The 25,695-nt window shown below is 42.6% G+C and overlaps 2 protein-coding genes across 2 annotated transcripts; both read left to right on the forward strand.

Moving 5' to 3' along the window:
* Nucleotides 1-1,126: 1,126 nt before the first annotated feature.
* NPVF (neuropeptide VF precursor) lies at nt 1,127-4,354 on the forward strand. The gene is made up of 3 exons (XM_081883539.1): nt 1,127-1,294; nt 2,873-3,255; nt 4,012-4,354. The coding sequence occupies exons 1-3, from the start codon at nt 1,166-1,168 to the stop codon at nt 4,097-4,099; spliced, it is 600 nt and encodes a 199-aa protein (XP_081739665.1). The 5' UTR covers nt 1,127-1,165; the 3' UTR covers nt 4,100-4,354.
* A 1,456-nt stretch (nt 4,355-5,810) lies between these two features.
* Nucleotides 5,811-24,899, forward strand: SPMIP4 (sperm microtubule inner protein 4). Its single transcript, XM_081883335.1, has 9 exons — nt 5,811-5,926; nt 8,881-9,023; nt 11,906-12,067; nt 15,659-15,688; nt 17,043-17,152; nt 20,899-20,960; nt 21,709-21,874; nt 22,593-22,684; nt 23,986-24,899. Exons 2-9 carry the CDS (start codon nt 8,890-8,892, stop codon nt 24,772-24,774), a joined length of 1,545 nt encoding a protein of 514 aa, XP_081739461.1. The 5' UTR covers nt 5,811-5,926; nt 8,881-8,889; the 3' UTR covers nt 24,775-24,899.
* Nucleotides 24,900-25,695: the final 796 nt, after the last annotated feature.

The following is a 25,695-nucleotide window of genomic DNA, read 5'->3' on the forward strand; positions in this document are numbered from 1 at the left end:
TCTTACAGAGGATACGATATCCTGCAAAACAGTTGTAGAGAGTGTTGGACAGTGTGTTGGGATAGGACCTGGGAGAGAAGGGATCGAATCCCCACTCAGCCATGAAACTCACTGGGTGACCCTGGTCCACTTACCATCTCTTAGCCTAACCTGCCTCACAGGAGGGGATGCGAGTGGTGCTGTGGTCTAAACCACTGAGCCTCTTGCGCTTGCTGATCAGAAGGTCAGCAGTTCAAATCCCTGCATTGGGGTGAGCTCCCGTCGCTCTGTCCCAGCTCCTGCCAACCTAGCAGTTCAAAAGCACACCAGTGCAAGTAGATAAATAGATACCGCTGCAGCAGGGAGGTAAACGGTGTTTCTGTGTGCTCTGATTTCCGTCACAGTGTTCTGCTGCAACAGAAGTGGTTTAGTCATGCTGGCCACATGACCCGGAAAGCTGTCTGTGGACAAACACCGGCTGAAAAGCGAGATGAGCACCGCAACCCCATAGTCACTTTTGACGGGACTTAACCATCTAGGGCTCCTTTACCTTGACCTACCTGCTATTGAAGTTTAATAATGTCCAGGGTGGAATCCAGAATGGCAAACTACACCTTTAAAGCATATTTAAAATACATTTCCATCCTCAAAGAATTCTGGGCAGGGAAGTTTACTGCTCACAGAGCTACTGTTCCTAACAACCCAGTAAGGGAGTCTGTTTCCAATGGTGCACCTCTAAGAAGAAACAAACTCCCACAAGACTTGGGAGAATGGCATGCACCGACATTTCATTTTCAAGCACTGATGACTGAGGCTGATGCAAGAACAGAGTGGTTTTGTTTCAAACGTGGTAATTAAGCATAAGGTCTTGCTCCAGATTATTGTAGCCCTAATTAAAGCTTGTTAATAGGCAAGGGAAATATTTGGTAATGCCATCTGCATTTCTTGACCGGAAACACTTTTGTTTAAACAAGTTCACAAAAATTCTCTGCATACTTCTCATACATAATTAACATCACATTTCTAATTAATATTAAAATGAAGATGTTTGGAATCGGTGTCATGGTAAGATTATTATTTTTTTTGGTTGCCTGGTAGTATAAAAAGATGCTGCTTTTTCTGCTGTCCAGATTTGGATCTCTGATGTAAATACGATCTAGGAGAACTGAAAATTACAGTATTTCAAATGAACAGATTAATCTTATTTACTTTAGCTACATGTTTGCTTTTAGCCTCAAAGACCTTCTGCCGTGATGAATCGGTAATGACCAGCTTGCAGAGCAGAGAAGAATACAGTGATGATAACTATTCCGAGGTAAGAAATTTACTGACATAATATTATCCTTATGTCTGTGTTTGCACTGCTATTGGTATGCAAAGAGGTTTACAGAGAAAATGTTCAAACAGCATATGTGTGGATCAATCAGGGCTGGCCCAAGGCATTTTGGCACCTGAGGCAAATCAGAAAATTGCACCCCTCCAAGAATCGTACCTCGGGTTAAGAACTAAATTTGTTCTGGAGGTCTGTTCTTAACCTGAAACTGTTCTTAACCTGAGGTACCACTTTAGCTAATGGGGCCTCCTGCTGCCACACACACACAACACAATTTTATATTTTATCAACCTTCTATCTTCATCTTCAGTTCACAGAGATCCATGTCTTCCCAGCTCCCACCTTTCGCAGTCTCACACCCTGAGAAAAACCAGTCTATTCTGCCTCTCACACAAATCTCTTCTACCAATCTTCTCTCTTTATGTATCTTCATATCATATCATTCATATCAGGCTTATAAGTACTGTAATGTTATTTAATATTAATAAAATACTATCAAAAACTAAGTAAGAAAAAAGAAAGAAGAAAAAGAGGTACTTCTTCTCTTCTATCTGTCAATTAAATAGAATACAGTTATTTCCAATATGTAGCAGATACACTCCAGAATAGCTCCTAGCTGTAGGTGGTATACAGCTTTCTGCCATCTGCTAATGGTGCTACTTCAAATTCCCTTTGCAGGCCTCCAGCATCTCCAGTTCTGACACTCAATCAGTCTAATATGACTCTTCCTTTATTGTTATTTCTGATTGTCCCCAAATTAATATTTCTCCAGGTTCTTGTGAGATACTTCTTTTTGTGAGTTCCAGCACGTCTCAATAAAATGAGAGTCTGCATTTATTTGCCTGTTACTTATTCAATAAATCATAACCTCGTGCTTTTTTCTCCTGGAAAATAAGCTCCAGCTCTGGTGTTAGTCATCAAGGTAGAAATTATCCATCAGACATTACTTAGCAGGATGGTTTCACCTTCCTGGTGTCTGTGACAAAAAATCTGGCCAGTTCCAGCCAGTTGGCTATTTAAAAAAAAAAGGATTAAACTAGGAAAGTGGATCGGTAATAAAGCCAAGGATATTAGCCCACACCGGGGTAAGTGCACAGCCAATCTGAAGGTAAGACAACTTCAGAATGAATTGAGTGTAGTGGTACCTCGGTTTAAGAACAGTCCGGTTTAAGAACGATTTGGTTTACAAACTCCGCAAAACCAGAAATAGTGTCTTGGTTTGAGAACTTTACCTCAGTCTAAGAATGGAAGCTGAACAGTGGAAGGGCACTGGCGGCGGGAGGCCTCATTAGGGAAAGAGCACCTCAGTTTAAGAACGGTTTTGGTTTAAGAACGGACTTCTGGAAGGGATTAAGTTTGTAAACAAAGGTACCACTGTATTTGACTTCCCCTCCCCCAACTACTCTTGAAGTGTTCTCACTCTCCACAGAAAAATCTGAGACTGGCAGAGAGTCAAGACTTGGAGAGGGCCAAAGCCTAATCAGAATCACACTTAATTATCAGCAGGTAACCAGTATATTATTCGCCTTGAAGTTGTGTTATTGTTTTTTCCCCTTTTAGTCTAATGAAGACATTATAGAAGAAAATCAGAGAAGCCTGAACCTTGAAGAACTGGAGGATTGGGGGCTGAAGAACATCATTAAGATGAGGACACCCACCACAAAGAAGGTGCCCAACTCAGCTGCGAATTTGCCCCTGAGGTTTGGCAGAAACTTTCAGGAAGAGAGAAGCATCAAGCCTGCAGCAAACCTGCCTCTCCGGTTTGGAAGGGCGTCTGCCGGAAGCCTTGCTTGGCACACCCTTCCTTTGTCACAAAGATCTGAGAGAGCTCCTTCGGTTCAAAGTTCCTTCCACTCTCCCGCCAACTTGCCACAGAGATTTGGGACGTCGCTTCTCTTCAGTCTGCCCCAAGTGGCCAAAGACCCTGACCAAGGCAATAACAAGTAAATAAATTTAAATCCATTGTTTTATTGAAGTGCTGAACGCTCTGTGGCAGCCTTCCATGATCTGAACAACACTTCCCACCAGCCACAGATTGTGTGTCCATGATGAAGTCCAAAACAGCTGAAGGGAACCAGGTCATAGAAAGCTGCTCTATGTGTTATTCATTCAATAAACAACTTCTAATCCCAACCTCATTATCAATCTGAATTGATGTAATAATATACCATTATGAATTTGCCAGGTCAATGTGAATAAAATATTCCCTAGAAGTCCAAGTATGTCCTTTGTGGCTTGAGAAAATCTTAACGGACCTGCCATCTGAACTTGAAGGAGGAAAGTATGATGGAGAGAGATGTGATATTTTTAAAGCAATGAGGCCACTCTGGAAGCATCCTCTCTGCATTTGACAAAAAATGATCTTTCCTCTCCAAAGTCAAGATCTAGAGTTGTGCCTAAAAATTCTCCTGCATTATATTTCAACCATTCTCTATCAGTTCTCCACCATCCAATTCTCCATTCTCCATCACCAAAACCCAAAAATAATAATTGGACATTTCATACAATTCAAAAGACATTTTTGGAATGGGGTGGTGGAGAGGATTTTTTTTTTTTTAAGCATTTGAATGGTACCCTTGAAAAGCACATTTAATTTGAAGAATGATCCAAAGGGTGGTGAAGGGCTCTCTCCTTTACATCCATCCACATTTGAATCATTGGTGCCGCTGAATCATTCATGGTTGATTCTTTCTTTTCAGATTTGGCCATTTACACAATAATATGAAAAGGGAATCTGATGATGAAGAAGCAAGACTTTGGAAGGTTCTGGGAGAATTTCCATTCTAAAAGGCGATACAACGAAAGAGAAAGAAATGGGGCAATTTTTTTTAAAAGCCACCAGTCTTCAATTTATGATTTCCATCAGGAGGCCTTTGTAGACTGGTTATGGTGGCTGTTGTACTAGTTTGTTTCCATAGCTGTGCTGCGGGTTTCAATCTCTCTTGTACTCTGTACCATTGGTGTCAATTGTAAATAGCATATAGTAGTATTGCATGTAGCTGAAAACAGTGTCAGCAAAATAAAAAATGTCACCACAAGAAATCTACCTTGTAACCAAAGTGGCTGAAAAGTGAAGCGGAAATAAACATGTTTGGGGCTTGCTTCTATAAAAGCTGTGCAGAAGAAAATGTACCAAAGGATTGGAATGTTTTTCCTGATTCCTGTGGATGAAGAAATCCTCAAAAATAAATAAATAAATGGGGGGTGGGAATGACATGATGCTGTGCAATGCAAATTTCTCTTTGGTTTTATAGCAGAGGAGCCAAGGAAATAATCACTGCCTAGTAAGTGAAGCTGCAAGCAAATTCTAGGCAGGTAACACACACAAGGATGGCTATCTGTCGATTATTTATTATCCATGCATATATATTATTCATGAACTGGGGAGAAAGGCAGGGGAAGGGCTGGAATAAATCAAACCTACAGGAATGGATTTCAGGAAGCTGCAGGAGCTCCCAAACCTTCTTTGTTTCTCACACAAGTTGTGTGTTGGTGCCTAAGCCCTTTATTTTTCAAAAGAAGAAGAACACAATACTCTTATTAGGCTTAGGCCAAGAAGTTAGAGATGAATCATTGAAGAGCTGGCAGTTGTAAAGTGAGTCCAGACACCTGCAGGATTGTACTGCAGTTGCGTTCATGTACAAATCAGGGCCAAACTAAACAACATACTGCACTGTGTCACTGCTAATAATCTCAGTTTTGGGCTTTTTAAGTGTGGGAGCCCTACTTTTCATCAGGGCCAGGTACATGGGGAGGGGAGCTTCAACTCTTTCCTCACCCACCATGGTTTTGATTGAAATTGTCATAATTGCCCCCCATAAGTACCAAGAGGAAAGTATCTCTATCATTGGCCACCTCAGGAATTAGATGCTGGCAGGTAGTGGTCAGGGTTTGGACTTGTAGGGCAGAAAGTAGGAGGACCAACATTAGGTGGCGCCAGAGCCAATGAGAGTCAATGCCATCACCTGACTGGTTGCATAAAAAAAGAAATCAGGCAGGTGGAGACAAGCTGAGGGCAGACTAAGGTTGGTGGGGCAGTGCCCCATTTGCCAGAATGGACTAACCTCCACCGCTAGGGGGTGAGGAATGGTGACCAGATGTTGGAAGAGAGAGCCATATGGGGTGTGCCATGTGGCCTCCCCTGCACCCCCTAAGCCTGCTGCCTTCCATTGTAGTGGAGAATATTGCCCTGTTCCCAGTGACTGTGAACATTAGAATGTGTTTCATTCTGTCGAAACATAGAGAATACAAAACTAAGCACTGGTTTAATGAGAATGTGGCCGTCACTCTCAGATATCTCCCCCTTGTTTCAAGAAATAGCTTAAAAGGTTGTTTTTCAAAGCACAATTAGGTGAGGGTTTTCTTTTCCTTCGTTTACCTAAACTTCCTTTAAGTACATTCGTGGTATTTTGGTTTCGGTATCAAGCAATATATTTCACTTTTCCACATCCATTTTACCGAAATATAATGTGCCAAATTCAACAAGCTAATTTTCCATCAGAAACTGTGAAAGCAAACAATCAGGACAATCTCCTCTATTGTGATGTCAGATACCACTGACAGGACAGGGCAGGAAACTAGAACAATATACTGCACTGCCCTTAAACTAGAAAGGTAGGTTTGAAGCTCAAACTTCCACTTTTATGTCCGCTTCCATCTGTTTCCTCTCTTCTAGCCATTCTTATCTAACTTTCAACACTGCATGGGGTTGGGGGAAAGGCCTGGAGACTAATGGAAGCATCAAAGATGGATCTTCATCCATCCTGCGGGTAGAGGGTGGTATACAAATTTAATAAATGATAATAATAACTTTGAAAGTGGACATTTGTTGCACGATTCATGGTGTTGTGGTTGTTGATGGATGGCGTTGAGCAAGTTAGAGCAGAAGACAAGCCTGCTGGATCAAGCCAAAGGCCCATCTAGTCCAGCTTCCTCCTCTTAGAGTGGTCAGCCAGATGGTCAATGGGGAGCTCGCAAGCAGGACCCAAGCACAAGAACTCTCTCTCCCCTCTTGCGGTTTTTTGCAACTGGTATTCGGACAGTTTACCACCTTTGACTGTGGAGGCAGAGCAGGTTATTAGTTAATAGTCCAGAATGGGTGGCTGATGAGGGATAATGGCTAGGTTGATAGCTGGTGTCAGGCTGCAGGGAATCTGATCCTCCTCCCTCACAGCAGGCTGCCAGTACAGTGGTACCTCAGGTTAAGTACTTAATTCGTTCCGGAAGTCCGTACTTAACCTGAAACTGTTCTTAACCTGAAGCACCACTTTAGCTAATGGGGCCTCCTGCTGCTGCTGCACAATTTCCTAAAGCAAAATTCTTAACCTGAGGTACTATTTCTGGGTTAGCGGAGTCTGTAAACTGAAGTGTATGTAACCTGAAGCGTATGTAACCCGAGGTACCACCGTAATGGAAAAAAACAAGAAGCTCTTACCAAGGTGTTTTATTCAATATTCACAGAGATAGACATAGGATGCAGTCTCTCAGATAATGGCGTTGCTCTGAGTAAAGTCCCGCCCCCTCCGTCTCTCCTATTATACATCATCCCTGCATCAGCTAATCTGTGTTTTTTGCCTTCTGTTCTCCTACTCTCAATGCTCGCCAGGTCCTGCGAGGAGGAGGGGATCAGGAATGCTTTCCAAAGACACTGAATTTGTCAGCTGTCCCTCCCCTGGTTCTTCTTCCTCCTGCTGCTCCTCTCCCAATATTTCCCAGCTTCTCCCCTCTGCAGCCTCTGAACCATGACCTTCTGCAACCCACTGTTGTGAATCTATACTGTCTCTGAAATTCTCTGGGAAGTGCAGGGGGGTGGTCCCCACCATTCCTCCTCAGTCCAGTCCCTGACAGCTGGGATGCTTTCTATGCCTTTGAATGAGGTACCCATTGGAGCACAGAGAAGGTGACCTACAACCACCCCTCCAGCTGAGAGGCGGAGGATGATGTGAACAGTTTGTGTAAACATAGACTATTTGCCATTTGGAAGAAAGGGACACAGAAAGAAAACTGGTTTCTGGCTGAGGGCATCTTGGAAGTGCAAGGTATCTCTGTTTGGGAATCTGCTATGGGGTAGCGCATCTCTTGCCTTGGAAGAGGGCCTTTTTGCTTCTCCTTGTGTCAAACCTGTGGCCCTCCAGATGTTGTTGGACTTTGGCTTTCATTAGACCCAGTCAGCATGGTCAATGGGCAGGGATGATGGGAGGTATAATATAGTAATATAATATATATATAATATAATATATTTGCTTTCGTAGATTTTCACGGGTACAGGAATGCAGGTTTTGGTGTCCTCGGGTGTCTTCCCGTGTAAAAGTTGGGGTGTCTAGGCGACGTTTCGAAGTGCAGGGGGGTGGTCCCCACCATTCCTCCTCAGTCCAGTCCCTGACAGCTGGGATGCTATATATATTATATAGTAATATATATTATTTTATATATTATTATATATATATTATATATATTATATATATTATATATATAATATATATTATATAATATATATTATATATATATTATATAATATATTATATATATATATATATATATTATATAATATATATATATTTTATATATATATATATATATATATATATATATATATATATATATATATATATATAATATAGTAATATAGTAATTAGTAATATAATATAATATATAATATATTCGGAAGGTCACAGGCTTGCCATCCCTGCCTTATGCTCTGCTTGTATATTTCTTCCACTGAAATGTCATTTGAAGAAGTGAATAGGGATAGAACCAACTGTGGTCACATCCTGGCATTACATGTACCCATAGCACTGGTATATGGTGCATAACTTCTGGTGTAATCCAGCAGGCAAACGCACTCACAAAACTGCATGTATTTATCAAAAGTGGAACACAACAGAAACGTGTGATAGTTCTGTATGAATTTGCCAAAGTTCAATGGTAGATCACATTAGAGTGGAAGGCATGGTACAATGGTATTTCTGCCAAGAACTACATCTTAAGGGAAATCAAAGTAAGAACTAGAGTTTACTGAATGGCTGCTAAGAAGAAACTGACTCATATTCTTCCCACGTACCATTTGGTACAATACCCAGAAGTTGAAAGAGAATTTCCCGTCATGCAAATAACTTTAATCCAGCATTCCCCCAACATGGTGTCTCCAGATGTTACTGAACTCCAACTCCCATCAACCCCATCCAGTTTGGCCAGGGATGGCAGTTCTAAACATCTGGACTGCAACAGGTTGGAAAAGGCTGCTCTAGTCCCTTCCAACTTTTTTTAGGGACTTTGTTTTAATATGATACTGTGTCACTTTGAAAAAACAAAATTGGCTTCTTCTTTTCCAAAATCCCAAGTTTTCAATGTTTCTAGTTCATCATGAAATTCTTTGTCATGTCTATCTTTGTCCAGACTCTCTCATTTTTATATTGCAATCTGAAAAGTGATCTCGTTCAGTAATGAAGTTGGCGCTGTTGCTAAGTCAATTCTAGTTACCTATTGAAACAGAATTTTATCTGTTCAAACTAAGCAGAATGCTAGTTGCTTTGATCACGGACTTTTCTGTGTATAAATTTACTCTGTAGCTATTAAAGATGGAAATGCATACGGGTATGACCTATTACAATGATGCTCAAGATGGAACAGCCTTAGTAACAAAAACCTTGGAATCTGCGAATCACCTGACTCCACTGGATATTCCCCCGGGCCCACCTATATCACCAGAAAGGTAAGAAGTAGCTATTCACTCTATTTTTTTCCAATATCTCTATGTAGCTGAATTAGGTCTTATACAGTGGTACCTCTGGTTACGAACTTAATTTGTTCCGGAGGTCCATTCTTAACCTGAAACCATTCTTAACCTGAGGTACCACTTTAGCTAATGGGGCTTCCCGCTGCCGCTGCCCCATGATTTCTGTCCTCATCCTGAGGTAAAGCTTTTAACCTGAGGTACTACTTCTGGGTTAGCGGAGTCTGTAACCCAAAGTGCTTGTGACCCGAGGTGTTTGTAACCTGAGGTACCACTGTAGTATGAATATACTCATTACGGCCACAATGCTGTGTATTGGAATTAAGCCTCATTGACTTGGATGAGATTTAATTCTGAGTAAACACACATATAGGGACATGGGTGGCGCTGTGGTATAAACCACTGAGCCTGAAGCTTGCCGATCGGAAGGTCGGCAGTTCGAATCCCCACGACGGGGTGAGCTCCCACTGCTCAGTCCCAGCTCCTGCCAACCTAGCAGTTCGAAAGCACGCAAAAAAGTGCAAGTAGATAAATAGGTACCACTCTGGCGGGAAGGTAAACGGCGTTTCCATGTGCTGCTCTGATTTTGCCAGAAGCGGCTTAGTCATGCTGGCTGCATGACCCAGAAAAATTGTCTACAGACAAACGTCGGCTCCCTCGGCCAGTAAAGCAAGATGAGCGATGAAACCCCAGAGTCATTCACAACTGGACTTAGCTGTCAGGGGTCCTTTACCTTAAAACAACAACAACAACACATAGGGCTGGGCTACACATTTTGCAAGTAGCAACCCATGAAATAGCAGAAATTGCATGCATGTCAGTTGATAGTTAACATGGACTGAGCAGGGACCAAACTAGTCGTGATGTGAAATATGTCTGCATTTGTGCTAGTTCCTCTCAATGCAAATAGCAGCCTCAGATGAGTGATTTAGCCCAGGAATTTGGCAGGAAGGATATCTGACTTAGTCCAGCATCTCTGTGCCAATAGCATTCAATGAACCTTGTTGTATGGAACGTTAAAAGTAACCTTAAAAAGCACAGCCACAGCATAGATGTTTCAGTTTAAGGGTGCAAGAAACATGTTCTAATAACTCAAGAAGGGCTGTGAACTTTAAATTGATGTGCAGGACAAGCTGACTAGCCAGGAGTTTTGAAACAGGCTAATGACATGGAAGAAAGGAGAAATTAAGGGTTTGAGGCTGCAGTCCTAACTCCACTTACCTGTGATTAAGACTGAATCAGTTCAATAGGGCTTACATCCAGGGCTTTTTTCCTAGAAAAGTGCCAGTGCTCACCATGATTCCCCCTTTTTTCTCTCTCTCTCTCTGTCTCTCCTGGTCCCCCCCCTTCCTCAACTTCTCCCCCCCCACACACACACCTTTCCCTGTCTGCTCACACCCACTCAGGACAGCAGCACTAGCAGCAGAGGCTGCTTTCTTCTCCCCTTCTCTCTCTCTCCCTCCCTTCCCAGCCCCACAGACATGGAAAGAGTGAGCAGAGATGAAAAGGAAGTGGTGCTTGGGCTCACCTGGTCACTCGCGGTGCAGCGAGGCAGCGGCATAGCTGCACACCCAGGGGGAGAGTGTGCCCTACAGGGGCAGCCAAGTGGGAACAGTGTAACCCAGGGGTTTGTCAACCTGGTCCCTACGGCCCACTAGTGGGCGTTTCAGGATTCGAGGGCAGTAGGGGGTTCTACAGCACAAGTGGAATCCTCCTTCCATCGAGCACTGGTGGGCGGTAAAGAAATTTTACCATCAAGAAAGATGCATTAGTGGGAGGTAGGTATAAAAAGGTTGACTACCCCTGGTGTAACCTGTTGACTGGGAGCAGCAACTACAGCCCCAAACAAAGGCCTCCTTTTCCTCGCTGCCACCTACTCCATCTCCTGCTTTTTGCAATCCCCCTTTGAGATACGCTTGCTAGCTTGCTCTCCTCACCCTCCATTTACCTTATCAAAAGATTGGGGGGTGCTGATAACTGCGTACTATTGAATACAGTGGTACCTTGGGTTACAGACACTTCAGGTTACAGATGCTTCAGGTTACAGATTCCGCTAACCCAGAAATAGTACCTCAGGTTGAGAACTTTGCTTCAGGATGAGAACAGAAATCGTGCGGTGGCAGAGCGGCAGCAGCAGGAGGCCCCATTAGCTAAAATGGTACCTCAGGTTAAGAGGTTTACCATTAGCTAAAATGGTACCTCAGGTTAAGAACAGTTTCAGGTTAAGAATGGATCTCCAGAACGAATTAAGTTCTTAACCCGAGGTACCACTGTACTGCCAGGGGGAAAAGCCCTGCTTACCTCTGAGTATACATCAGGCATAGGCAAACTTTGCCCTCCAGATGTTTTGGGACTACAACTCCCATCATCCCTAGCTAACAGGACCAGTGGTCAGGGATGGTGGGAATTGTAGTCTCAAAACAACTGAAGAGCCGAGTTTGCCAATGCCTGGTATACATGGCTAGATTTGCACTGTTAGTCACTATGAGCTAGGTGTCCATGTGTCCTGCTTTATGAGGGACAGTTCTCTGTTTGAAAGGCTGTCTGTTTCAAGTCTGATATACACAGAAAGGACTCTGAGAAGAAGGCGAGAGAGCCTTCAAGTTGACTCTCAACAGTCAGAGCCTGGTCAGCAGTCAGGCCCGCTATGGCAAGATGCATTATATCTCTATTTAAACTGCAGCAATTGCTTCCAAATGTGAACCATTGCATCTTAATCAGCATGTGCAATTGCTATGCAAATCTGTGTCCTCTTTTGCCCTCCTGTCTGTTAAGTGTCCATCCCAGCTATGAAGCAAGCTTCACTCAGGTAGAGTATCATTGCTGCAGCTGCTCTTTGGGAACACTTGATCTGATTTCAGATATGAAGAGCTAAGGGAAATATTCCAGCTGCGCAAGCCCATCGTGAAAGGAGAACAAGAATCTGAACCTCTGTTGCCAGAATCCCACAGAATCTATGAGCCACCTTACAAGTTTGATCAGGAACACCAGTACTATGGCAGTAACAGAGATGCCCCGCTAAGGTAGGCTATCTACTTTCACTCTGGATGGCTGGATATTGGTGTTTAAATCCAGAAGCCAATTCAGAAATGCTGGTGTCTCTCGGAAAGCCAAAAACTGATGAGGACTAAACCTGGAAGAATATTTATTTTATAAAAACATTCCCTCCATCCTATGGTCAAAAGAGACTGCCCAATGTGAACAGAGAGCTTTTATGATCTATGATACACTAACCTCACGTTTAAAATACCTGCAGCGTTCAAGAATGAGGCATTGGTGTCTACATCCTGAAATTCTGCAGTTTTCAGATCACTACATTAACAAGTATGTCATTATTCTGGCAATAGTGCCATAGCAAAGGGCACTCCTATATACCTTGTGTGGCTTTGCATTTAGGTTGGTTGAATGGGTTTTTATTCAGCATCGCTAAGATACACAGGTATCTTCATCACAAGTCAGGTCACATATATCCTCAGATTAAAACCACAAATTGTATTGTGACCCCTTTAAAGACAACTGTATTATAAAATGGGCTTTTGTGGACTGGATTCCGTCTCAGTTCATAAAGGCTTGTGTGTTAAAAATGAACTGCTTTGGCTTCCATTCTTATTGGTATGGAGGAAGGTTAGACAACTTTGGCTATTTGATAAGCTTTCATTCTGATTTGTTTCTGGGGAGGTTAGATGACAGAATTCCACTTGAAAATGATGGCAGTCTAGAAGCACCCTTTGTTATATTTGCAGCAACAGGTTAACATGGTTGTCTCTCAAGATGTTGTTCCCAGCTAAGATCAGACTGTCTTTAAATAGCACACAGAGCTCGAGTGCTGTTGTGGTTGTGCCTTTAGATTTTGATGCAGAGAGCTAGCGGTTAAGTTAATAACTGAAGAAAAGGTTCTCTCATTGCCCATATGAAAACTTAGCCGGCTGACAGAAACTTGAGCATTGTGGGATTAGAACTGCAGAACTATAGTTTTGCCACCTGATGGCACCAAAACACAAAAAGTGATTGCTGCACGTTTCAGAACTGGAATAAACATAATTATTTGTTTGAATGCCTGTTTCATTCAGAAAGAAACACAGTTGCGTTATCAGCATAATAAAAAAATTAGGATACATTCCAAGAGCAACTATTGCAGCCCACATGAGTTCCTTTTTAAAAAATGTATCTATTTGCATTTATACTAATCCAAAGATATACAAAGGTTCATTCCCAGTACAAATTATCTTTTATAATACACCAGAATAAAATAAATACTTTAAAAATCTAATCTAAAAAGGAACAGAAGGGAAAAGGGAAAAGGAAAAGAAAGAGGGGAGGAGATAAAAAGACTTCCGGTTTTCTGTCCTTCAACTAAATATTCACTCATTAACATCCACCTATTCTATTTTTTATAACCCAAGATTTTTTCACTCTTCAAATCCAGATATTACAATGAGTCCACTTGAGATCCTGAGCTGTGCCCCCCCCTACTAGGTGTTGATGTAGGGAAGTAGTGGTTCCTTATTTTAAAACATACTTCCTTCCTGTGCAGTGTTTGTAATGTTTGTGGTTATGTCTGGACACACCTCATGTCAGGAAACCAGCCACCAGAAAGCTGGAAAGAACAGACTAGATAGATTAAACCTGCTCTACACATTCAGCAAAGTAGTTTGTTTAGAACTGCACCCCTTCATAACATTGCTCATCTTGCAAGTGAAAAACCTAGCACATCTGGAAGAAAGTATTGTCTAGCTGGGCCCATTCCATGTTGCCCTAGCTTTCTACTTGCAAAGATGCCATATGCAGGTAGATTCTGTACATGTGGGCAACCGTGGGTCGAAGACATTCTTCATTATTTGTTTTATTGCCCATTATACACGAAGCTTGGAGATGCTTCCTAAATCCCCTGTTTGTTCAAGAAAGCAGTCTCTCCTCAGCAGAGAGAGTTCTGTGATTGTTGAGTAACTCTAACACCTGTGAGGCTCATATAGTCACCCTTTTTCCACTAGCGGCAAAAAAGATTAGGAAGAAGGAATTGGACAAAATAACAGTAAATTGTAAGGAGGATTTGGAGTTCTAAATTGAAATATGTTGTATGTGGTTGTGGAGGCTCCCCATTCACAGTCTTGCTTGCAACACATGGTTCTGTTTGTTCAAATAGAGGCTTTGCATTATATTTTATATTGCCTGTGTTATATGGTTTTGTCATGTCCTTTGGCTAGCACAATAAATTTACTGAACAGAACTGAACTACTTCCAGTGAGTTGTTTATGTACGGGGAGGGTTAAAAGATATGATATACCACCTGCAGTTTGAAATGGCAGTCTCTTTTACCACCTCAGAAGTCGACCGCCTCATTTTACTGCACACATGCAAGCCTTGCTCCCTATAATTTTTGTTTGCTGTTCCTGCTGTTATTAATTTCATTTTAAAAGTGGCCTTCAGCCCATAGGATCCCAGGGTGGTGGACAAAAATAATCAAACAGATGTTACCTGCTAGAGGTGCAGCAACAAAACTGCTAGCACATTTGCAAAGCTAAGCAGGGTCTGGTCTGGTTTCAAATTGGATGGGAGACTGCATGTTGAGATTCCTGCCTTGCAGGGGGTTGGACTAGATGACCCTTAGGATCCCATCCATACAATACAGTGGTTCCTTGGGTTAAGTACTTAATTCATTCTGGAGGTCCTTTCTTAACCTGAAACTGTTCTTAACCTGAAGCACCACTTTAGCTAATGGGGCCTACTGCCGCTACCGTGCTGCCAGAGCACGATTTCTGTTCACATCCTGAAGCAAAGTTCTTAACCCGAGGTACTATTTCTGGATTAGCGGAGTGTGTAACCTGAAGCGTATGTAACCCGAGGTACCACTGTACAAAATACACTGTTTAATAGCAGAATAATTATCAAAATCAATAAACCACCGAAGTAAATATTTTACAACTATGAATAATTCAGGACAATGCAGACAAAATACTAACTGATGGATTCCAAATAACATTTGTCTCCCAAAGTAGATCCATCCAAGGAGGTTCTCCTCATTTTGACTCCTAACAATGCAGAGTGCTGCTGTTTGCATCATGTTGCAATCCATGTCCAAAACGTGAAGGACATTTTATCATCATCTTCTTCATCATCTTCATCAATTAAATTTATATACCACCCTATACCCAAAGGTGTCAGGGTGGTTCACAGAATAAAATCAAAATATAAAATCACAAAATACATAATCAAAATAAAAACAACAACCCAATAATCTTTCCCCCCCCCAAAAAAAAAACACCACCCCACAATTTAAAAGGGCATAGGATGTCAATCAAATCAACCAAGGGCCTGATTAAACAGGAACGTTTTTGCCTGGCACCTTAAAGTGTATAATGAAGGCACCAGGTGAACTTCCCTGGGGAGAACATTCCACAGACGGGGAGCCACTGCAGAGAAGGCCCCTTCTTGTGTTGACACCCTCCGGACCTCTCCAGACCGATGGGTGAAATTTACTAAGCTTTGAGTATATCCTAAAGCCATTTGGCCAAATTCAGCTGCAGCAATCAGAATAGTCTCAATTACAATTGCCTTTTGGAAGTATAAGGTATCCTATACACTGATATAACTGGCTGACCTCTCTCTTATTACAGACTTCCTGACTTGCCAGAAAATTCAGAGGAGTAAGTATAGTTAACTTACGTCTGTGTTAAAATCTGTGTGTGTTTTATTCAGATAACAGGAAAAGTATGACTGACATTTTTATCCATTTCCCAGCCAAACTGGCTTCTAAAGCAGCTTACAGTTCAAAATATACAATATATTAGGACTATATGGAGGAGTTTGTGGCATCTAGTTCCTGGCAATTGATGCCACAGTCCAGGTTCCCTGAGGAGACAGAAAGAGCTGAAGATGACCACAAAGGCTTGCTGATGACAAAGACACTGCCCTTCCCTTTGGTTTATTCTTAAATTAGTTTCAGTATAATTTATTGGCTAGAAAACGATGGCCCAAGCTCTCCACTGGACCTCGTTCCAGAATTCTGCATTACCCTTCCTGAAGTGCAAAAAAAGTTAAGAAAGAAAGAAAACAAGTGTGTGCATTTAGCACTCTGGGTGCAGGGAAGGGCAGGGGTGGGGTCATCTTCCGAAGAAAAGGGAAAGAATTCATGCTGAGTAATGATAATAATTTATTGCTTGTACCCCAGCCACTCTGGGCAGCTTCCAACAGAACACCAAACATCAAAAGCTTCCCGAAACAGGGCTGCCTTCAGATATCTACAAAAAGTCATATTATTGTTTATTTCCTTGACATCTGATGCGAGGGTGTTCCACAGCGGGTGGGGGACTACAAAGAAGGCCCTCTGCCTGGTTCCCTGTAACCTCAATTCTTGCAATGAGGGAACCACCAGAAGGAGCTGGACCTCAATGTCCAGGCTGAACAGTGGGGATAGAGACGCTCCTTCAGATGTCCAGGGCCAAAACAGTTTAGGACTTTAAAGGCCAACACCAACACTTTGAATTAAACTCAGAAACGTACTGAGAGCCAACGTAGATCCTTTGGGACAGGTGTTATATGGTCCCAGTGGCCACTCTCAGTCACCAGTCTAGAAACCGCATTCTGGATTAATTGTAGTTTCTGAGCCACCTTTGAAGGTAACCCCATGTAGAGAGCATTGTAGTAGTCCAAGAAGGAGATAACCGGAGCATGTACCACTCTGGTGAGGCAGTAGGGATGCCCTTCCTCCCCATGTCTTTGGCTCATTCTTAGGGCTTCTTTCTATCTTTTTATAATACTGTTAGTAAAATCTGGGTGAAATGTGTTGCTGTAGCCTGTAGTTTAACAGCTGAATCCCTCGACTGAACTGAGGGCATTCCTGTTGGCAGGTATGGAACAGCTTGTAGAGAAGTCAAGGTAGAAGTATGAGCAAAATTAAGGGATTGTATTTCTTCTGAAATCCATTCCAAGCAACTGAAGCCCATCATGACCATACAATGTTCTTTGTCCCTGTCAAAAACTTTCTGCTGTATTTGATAGATATGAGAAGTATCTAAGGCACAAGTCACCAGCCAATCCAGAGACACATCTTGTGGCCGGCTGTCACCGGCCACTTCATCCTTACGTCCACAATAACATCGACATCACAGGTAAAGCATTATTCATTTGTGCCTGTGTGCGGTTTTGGTTTAAGTCTTCTCGTGTCCTTTTCTCATGTCGTACCTACGGGACTGCCTCTCCCGATATGCCCCACGGAGAGCTTCAAGGTCCATAAATAGCAACACCCTAGTGGTCCCGGGGCCCTAAGGAAGTTAGATTAGCTTCAGCCAGAGCCAGGGCCTTTTCAACACTGGCTCCGGTCTGGTAGAACGTTCTACCTCATGAGACCAGGGCCCTGCAGGATCTGATCTCTTTCCGCAGGGCCTGTAAGACAAAGTTGTTCCACCTGGCCTTTGGCTTGGAGCCAATTTGATTCCCTCCCCCTCTTTCTTTTTTCTTTTTCCTTTCTCCTCCTGTGACGAGGCTGCATTTTAATATTTTAATGTTTCAGTATTTTAATCTTGTTTTTAAGTTGTATTCATTCAACTTGTTTTTATTATTGCTTGTTAGCCGCCCTGAGCCCGGTCTTGGCTGGGGAGGGTGGGGTATAAATAAAATTATTATTATTATTATTATTATTATTATTATTATTATTATTATTATTTTATCAGCTAGAGAAACTTAATTTAAAAACCTGCTCTTAGGATAGCTGTAAAGAAGTGTGCAACCAGGGACCCTCCAGATGATGCTGAACGACAATTCCCACCTGCCCTAGCAATCTTAGCCAATGGCTAAAGGATGATGGGAGCTGTAGTTTAGCATCTGGAACACTAAATGTTCCCCATGCCTGTTAAAGATCATATTCTCAACTGTATAAGCTAGCAGAGCTCTCTATTTAGAAGCTTTAAGGCAGTTCTGTGCATTATCTTGGGGGAAGAGGGGGAGCAGCAATACTTCTATATAATTGGAGGGTAGGAGTCAAACCAATGGCTTCAAGTTACAAGAAAGAAGATTCTGACTAAACTTCAGGAAGAACTTTCTGACAGCAAGAGCTGTTCAGCAGTGGAACAGACTCCCACAAGAGGTAGCAGACTCTCCTTCCTTGGAAGTTTTTAAGCAGAGGTTGGATGGCCACCAGTCATGTATGATCTAGTTAAGATTCCTGCAGTGAAGAAGGTTGGACTAGATCAGGGGTCGGCAAACTACGGCCCCCGAGCCAGATCAGGCCCACCTGGGTCCTAAATCCGGTCTGAGAACCCACCATGAAGAGTTATGCCTGCCCTTACCCTTCCCCATTCTTCCCAGTGTGCATAGGAATTCATTCATATATATTTTTCAAAATATAGTCCAGCCCCCCACAAGGTCGGAGGGACAGTGGACCGGCCCCCTGCTGAAAAAGTTTGCTGACCCCTGGACTAGATGTCCCTTGGGATCTCTTCCAACTCTACCATTCTGTGATATTATTATTTGTTATGCTACCTTACCCAAAAGGCAGGTATGACATACCTAGTATGTAGAGGAAATATTGACCATCTCTGCATCCAGGGCTTGCCTATCTCCCCCTCAACTGCACACTTCTTCCCAAATGCTAAACATCCTCTGACTCCGAGATCCATGTAAGGCACAAAACTGTTTTGGAATCAATAGAAATCTGCTGGTGAAAAAACCATCAGACTCAAATCTACTGAGTCACAGGAGGCTAAGCCACAGACTCAATCTTGGTGGCTGAACCTTGACTTTTGAATTCAAGCTCTGTATAGGTGCTCATAACATAATGGGTTTATTGGCAGGGTTCCATAGAGTTCCTGGTGGGGCTTTTAACTGAGGCCTGCAGCAGGGTTTCTCCTATTCCAAGGAAAGCGGGAGGGAGATCCTGGAGATTAGGTTGTAATGTAGTGACATTATCAAGCCTCCTTCATCAGACCAGTTCTGCTTTTGTTACTTTATACATCTGTCCATGCAATACAAATATATGCCACTAAAAGAAAGGGCTTTACAGATGTGGCCCCAGTATCTTCTAAAACTGAGGGATTGTTCTTAGCCTGATTTTTCGGACAAGCCATCCCTTTTTTATCTATCTATTGGGGTTTGCCCCTTACAATGCTTTCAACTGGCTAATACACATTATTAATAAATTTATATAATGCCCATCATCCGAAGATCTCAGGGTGGTTAACAAGATAAAATATAAAGCAAAAGCACAAATAAATAGTTAAAACAAAAATAACAAAACAATAACCCCTCCTTCTGCAAAAACATTTAAAAGGTTAAAAGATTTATTAGAATATTAATCAGCCAGTGGATGGTTGAAGAAGAATGTTTTCGCCTGGTGCCCAAAGATGTATAATGAAGGTAGGGGGGTGCAGGTGGCTCTGTGGTCTAAACCACTGAGCCTCTTGGGCTTGCCGATCAGAAGGTCGGCAGTTCAAATCCCTGCAACGGGGTGAGCTCCCATTGCTCTGTCCCAGCTCCTGCCAACATAGCAGTTTGAAAGCACGCCAGTGCAAGCAGATAAATAGGTACCGCTGCGGTGGGAAGGTAAATGGCATTTCTGTGAGCTCTGGTTTCTGTCATGGTGTTCTGTTGCGCCAGAAGCGGTTTAGTCATGCTGGTCACATGACCCTGAAAGCTGTCTGTGGAGAAATGCCAGCTCCCTCGGCCTGAAGCAAGATGAGTGTTGCACCCCATAGTCGACTTTGACTGGACTTAACCATCCAGGGGTTCTTTACCTTTACCTTTTACCTTATAATGAAGGTGCTGGATGAACCTCCCTGGGAAGAACACACCACAATGTATAAGCATATTTATTTTTATTTTATTATTCCAGTTTTAATTTTTCTCCTTTCCCCCCAAATTGCTTTGAATGCATTGAAAAAGTAGTATAACATCTTTTAAATAAATTAATGAATAGATGACCATACTGCACATTCAGACTTCTATAAACGTGTTGGCAATAACGCAAAACAGATTACAGGCAAAGGGAAGTAATGTAAGAGGAAAACCTCATGAGACTACTGCAGTCACAGAACATTTGTCCAGTTTAAATGCATACAGTGTTAAGAAGCTTTAATCATTGGGAAGTAATGGCATTAAGCAACAGGTCAAGTTGAGTTAAGGAGCTGTTATCTCCAACCACCCATCACCACAACGCTGAATAAGAATGCTGAAGCACATTGTGGAGTCTTTGCCTAGTAAACAAAGGAGGCTTGTAAGACATTATTGTACCATAGTGTGATTAGCATTCCTCCTTCTAAACTTTCTCCCGTCTGCCTGTACTCCATTCTAGACTGGCCCTAAGCAGTACAAAGATGGAAAGATGTGCGGTTCTATTTTTGTTTTGCAAGGGACCATCAGAGGACAAGTTCTATTCCAAGCAAAGCTTATCAGGTTAAGAATTATGGCCTTCTCTGAGGAATTCTTCAGCTGTGTTCCTTCTTTGCATTCAGACGCTGGCAGCAAAATCATCGTGACTGTACACAAAGAGCGTGCACCATACATTTAAAACACACACCACTACCACCAACCCGGAAAGAAACCTGGGAACTTTAGCTGACCCTTCACAGAGCACCCTTAAGAAATTACTGTGCCCAAGATTGTGCTTTTACTGTATGGTGTGTACTCAGCCAGTTTTGCCCCTCTTCCACAAACATTGTTAAAAAGTGCTCTGCGAAAGATAGTAGTCTTCTGCCTTCTGCCCAACAGGCAAAGACCTCCTGGTAGATCTCTGATTTGTGGTGAATCAGGAAGCGTTTCTTGACTATAGCAAAGTAGCTGCCCCCTTCCAAGTCAGATTCTTCTTCTTACCTGAGCTGCTTGAATTTCATATTATGCAATCAAGTATTTCTGAATTTTAAAGGTGGCCCCGAAAGAGATGAAAGAGCCGGTGAACCTTTAGACAGACGGCTTGGATACTTTCCTGTAGGTAATCGCTACTATGGTTGGGAATTTTGACATTAGAGGGAGGGCTACAGCTCAGCAATAAAAAAGAACCAGGTTCAATTCCTGGTTACCTCCATCTTTAAAAATAAAATTTTAAAACCTCAAGTAACAAAGAGGTCTTAGAGACAGCTCTGGCAGAGCAGACCAGCCTTTGCCAGCCAGCTTCATGGACTATAATATTATTGTTGTTGTTATTTCTTAACTGCCTTCCACATATATGTCTCGAGATGATGCACAAATTAAAAATGACCTTTTTAAAAAAGTTTAAAACAGAACAATGAGAGGAAATTATTATTTTTTAATCTTACAAAGTAGACACGCCCATGGCAGAGGCAATGCCTTCTTTGAATGGAGGAGGGAGGGTGGCAGAAGGTGTGTAGAAAATATCCCATAGTACTAAGGTAGCATTCATATTAATGGCTGCATCCTCTTTTGCCTCTGGTCCTGACCTCCACTAGCACATGGCCTCCAGCAGGTTGCTCAAAAGGGAATTTGGCCTTCAAGCTGAAGACAGCTCCCCATCCCTGCCCTAGACTCTTATCTGGAAAGTGCATCCAAACTTTTACCATCCTCATTCATTTGCTCCCAATTAGACAGATTTCTAAAACCACATTTTAAACCTTGACAGCTTCAATTTTGAAAGTTGTGTCCTTCCTACCCTCTCAGCAAACACCTGCACGGTTCAAGTAGGAGAATTTAACATGCCTGTTCTACTTTTTATTGTCAGAATGGCGATGAAAATGGTCAGGCAGGCGACCCAAATGCTTCCCCAAAGGGGGGCCGCAAGAAGACTTCCAAACCCCCGGAGCTTGACATTTCATTCAGAGCTGCCAACATGCTGGAAAATGTCAAAAAGGCCCTCTGGTTGTCGACTTACAAGCGTGACTACACAGGTACACACCTTTTAAATGTGAGAGATTAAGGCTGGAACACAAAATATCTACAGATAAATCATCTTGAGATTTGCTCTGCATTTTCCAAAATATTATGAGGAGGGGTTTTTTGGGGGGACAGTCTTGATGATACCTGGAGTCCCAATTATTAGGACCTGTACCTGTAAGGCTGGAATGTATACGAGGGAACCTGCAGAATGGGTCAAACTTATCATGGTAATGGCTTTAGTGAAGCCTTCGTGAGCATCTCAAAGAACGAGCTAAGTGATGCTACTCTCCAGGAAAGGGGGCCATAGGCATCTTCCTCACTCCCTTCACCTGACTAAAGGCCACATGATCCTAGGTAGAAGAACGATGCCCAGAATTGGTATATCTGTGAGGTATGAGCTGCATGTTGAAGCTGCAGAAACAGAGACATGACTTTGTGTCTCCCCTGGAAGCTTAAAGGAGAAGCAAAAACCACAAGGGGGGGGTGTTGTTGCTGTGAGCCACTCCATCCTATGACTGGGATCTATATATGTGTAAATGAAACCATTTATCCTGGGGACACCACAATCTCCATTGGCTTTCATTCCAAGGAAACTAAATCCTGGGTTAAGCACAGGTAGCCCTGGAGTCTCCAACAGCTTGGAGACTGGGGTAACACATAACAATATTATTGCATACCACATATTACATATTAACTTCCTAAACTGATGTCAACATTGGTTTGCTTAAGGTAAAGGTTCTATGAACCCCTTGCTGCTGGATGACCATGATCCCAAGATGATTGGCAGAGCAACTGGAGAACTGGGCATGGATGTTGAACTCGTAAGTATGGCAACTAGGACCTTTCAAGCTGATCGTTCCCTTCCATTTCTGATCTTCAGGCTGTGAGTGCCATTGATGATGTAGCCCGAAGGGCAGCACCCACCCACAGCACCCAAGAGGGAGATATCAAGCTGGGAGGTGGGCACGGTGGTTGCAGAAATGCAAAAACAAATAAACGTGTCTCTAAGGGAAGGGGGGAACCACAAAGCAGCCCAATGAGAACTGAGCATGCTCAGTTTCATAGAACAGCCAGCTGACTGTCCTAGAAAACCAGGTGGGAAGGAGAATGGAATGGAGAGGCTGGAATTCTGAACAGCGACATTCCATGCTGCAACCTTATTGTTGCAAGGCACACTTTTTCTATGCATTAGCTTTGTTCGTGATGAGACACGTTTTATTGATCTGTGGTGATGAAATGTCTTCATTAAAGCTTTTCTTTAATGGAGTGGAACAAATAAAATATTATTACTAATAATAATGGAAATAAACGGGGGGGGAAAGGTAATACCCTGGACATAGCTGTCACCTTGCAATGCCTACAGTGGCTTTTAATCTTGCAATGACACTGAAGTTGCGATCTTTTCAGCACCAGACTTTCCTCTTTGATAGGGCTGGGCGACATGTCACTATATCGTCCAAAACCAGTGTGAAGCCCATATTGTGGTATCGGCTTCATACTTTTTGACCTGGCAATATATCACAAATCTTGATGTGCGTTTGTGTGTGCTATGCAAAAAATCGCAATGTGGGAAAAACCGTGAACCCAGACAATGCCTTTATACATAGCTCCATCCTTATTTCAGATATCACGATATATCAATATGTCGCAATGTTTAGCTGGTGATATATCACGCTGTTGAAAACCAAATATCACCTAGCCCTGTTCTTTGAACACGCATTTTTAAAGGGTTACATCTGTCCTCCAGTCTCTTTGTTCGTTTCATAGATGTTGTCTTTTGGTTTCTTGTATTCTCTTGTTGCTGATATTATCATACACTGCCCTGGAATTTGCTTGCACGAAGGACAATTTATTTAAATATTAAATCATCAAGCAAATGATATACAGTAACTAGTTTGGTCCTAAAACAGAAATGGGGAATTTGTGGCATGGCAGATACTGCTGGACTACAACTCCCATCACCCCTGACCATTGGCCATGCTGACTGGGGCTGATGGGAGTTGGGAATCTAACTGCATCTGGAGGGCCAAAAGTTCACCATTGCTGCTCTGAGAGTTGTCTTTAGAGAACATCACTGTAAACAGAAAGGGTAGCTATCAATCCCAAGCTATCTGTTTTTCAGAGAGATTCATTTCCGTCAGCTGAGACTCAAGTAAGACCCTTAGAAGGACGTATTGCTCGCGCACTTCAAGGCAAACCAATTCGCCCCTATGACCCTCAGCAGCAGGATCCTGGCTATATTTGTGAGCACCCACCTCAATGGACAGGCGAGTCACTCATACGCAAATGTTTAGATGCGGTGCAGAGCAGCAGTAGGCAAATGCCTCCGGAAACAGACAGCGGAGCAAAAAAGAGAATTGAAGACTTCCAGCAAAATCAGATTGATCGTCCGGTAGGTAACCCAAGAGAAAGCATGAAACATACAAAACTCCCGTGGAGCAGGTTTCAGAAAATTACAGATACTTGGAAGACGGAGAAGTTGTATCAAAGGCAGCTTGCTGTCCCCCCCGAACCAGAGATTGTTGTGAAGCCCGCTGAATCCATTCGCTACGAAGATCTGCCCCCCTCCCGCTTAAGCAATTACATTGTGTGGCACCATCCCATCAGCCTCTCTAAACCAGGCCCAACGGAGGTGAACTTTGAAACCTGTGATGACATCCCGGGTGTTCAATGTGTTCCTAATGTCTTCCCAGGGATCGAAAGCAGGTCCAGTTTCCCAGAATGGATTCCTAACTGCGGGATAGCTCGGCCTCAGACAAAATTAAACGATATGCAGTATTGTTTTAGGAAGGGTGAAGCCATCAAGCGCCTGAGTGATCTAACTAGAGGAGGAATAAGGGACCTGAGAGATCACGACAGGAAAGGCAGAAGGCACAAATTCTACGGCGTGAATGCCTATCACTATAACTGACACACGTCCTCACCCTTTCAAAAAAAAAGTGAAAGGGAAGGGCGAAAATAATCTCACCCGATTTCTCCAGTTGTGGCTTCTGAATTGGCTTGCTGTGCTTTATAAAACACTCTCCTAGTTTTTCAGTTTTTTGCGTGAAGTACTGATTCAGTGTCATCCAAAGGCAGGTTGAGGCAGCTCTGAAGTGGTTTGGGAGGAATCAAATGAGAACAAGACATAACGCCTCTTCACACCAAGGGCCACACCTGCTAGCCATGCCTCTAATATTATGAGGTACAGTGGTACCTTGGTTCTCAAATTTAATCCATTCCGGAAGTCCTTTCCAAAACCAAAGTGTTCCAAAACCAAGGCACGCTTTCCCATAGAAAGTAATGCAAAATAGATTAATCCGTTGCAGACTTCTAAAAGCAACCCCTAAAACAGCAATTTAACATGAATTTTACTATCTAACGATACCATTGATCCACAAAATGAAAGTAATAATCAATGTACTGTACAGTGGTACCTCGGGTTACATACGCTTCAGGTTACATATGCTTCAGGTTACAGACTCCGCTAACCCAGAAATAGTGCTTCAGGTTAAGAACTTTGCTTGAGGATGAGAACAGAAATTGTGTTCTGGCGGTGCGGCGGCAGCAGGAGGCCCCATTAGCTAAAGTGGTGCTTCAGGTTAAGAACAGTTTCAGGTTAAGAACGGACCTCCGGAACAAATTAAGTACTTAACCTGAGGTACCACTGTACTATAAAATAAATATGACAGTATTGTAGATGACAACAATTAAAATTATTATTTTTTTCTTACCTGCACTGATTATAGTCATTGTTTGGATGGCGGGCTTTTATCCATTTCTGCAGTCACACAATCAATCAATCCACACAGTCACAAAAACAAATTAACTGAAAAAGCCTCAAAAACAAAAA

Source organism: Podarcis melisellensis (genome assembly GCF_964234715.1).
Source record: "Podarcis melisellensis genome assembly, chromosome: 12".
Classification (NCBI taxonomy): Eukaryota; Metazoa; Chordata; class Lepidosauria; order Squamata; family Lacertidae; genus Podarcis; species Podarcis melisellensis.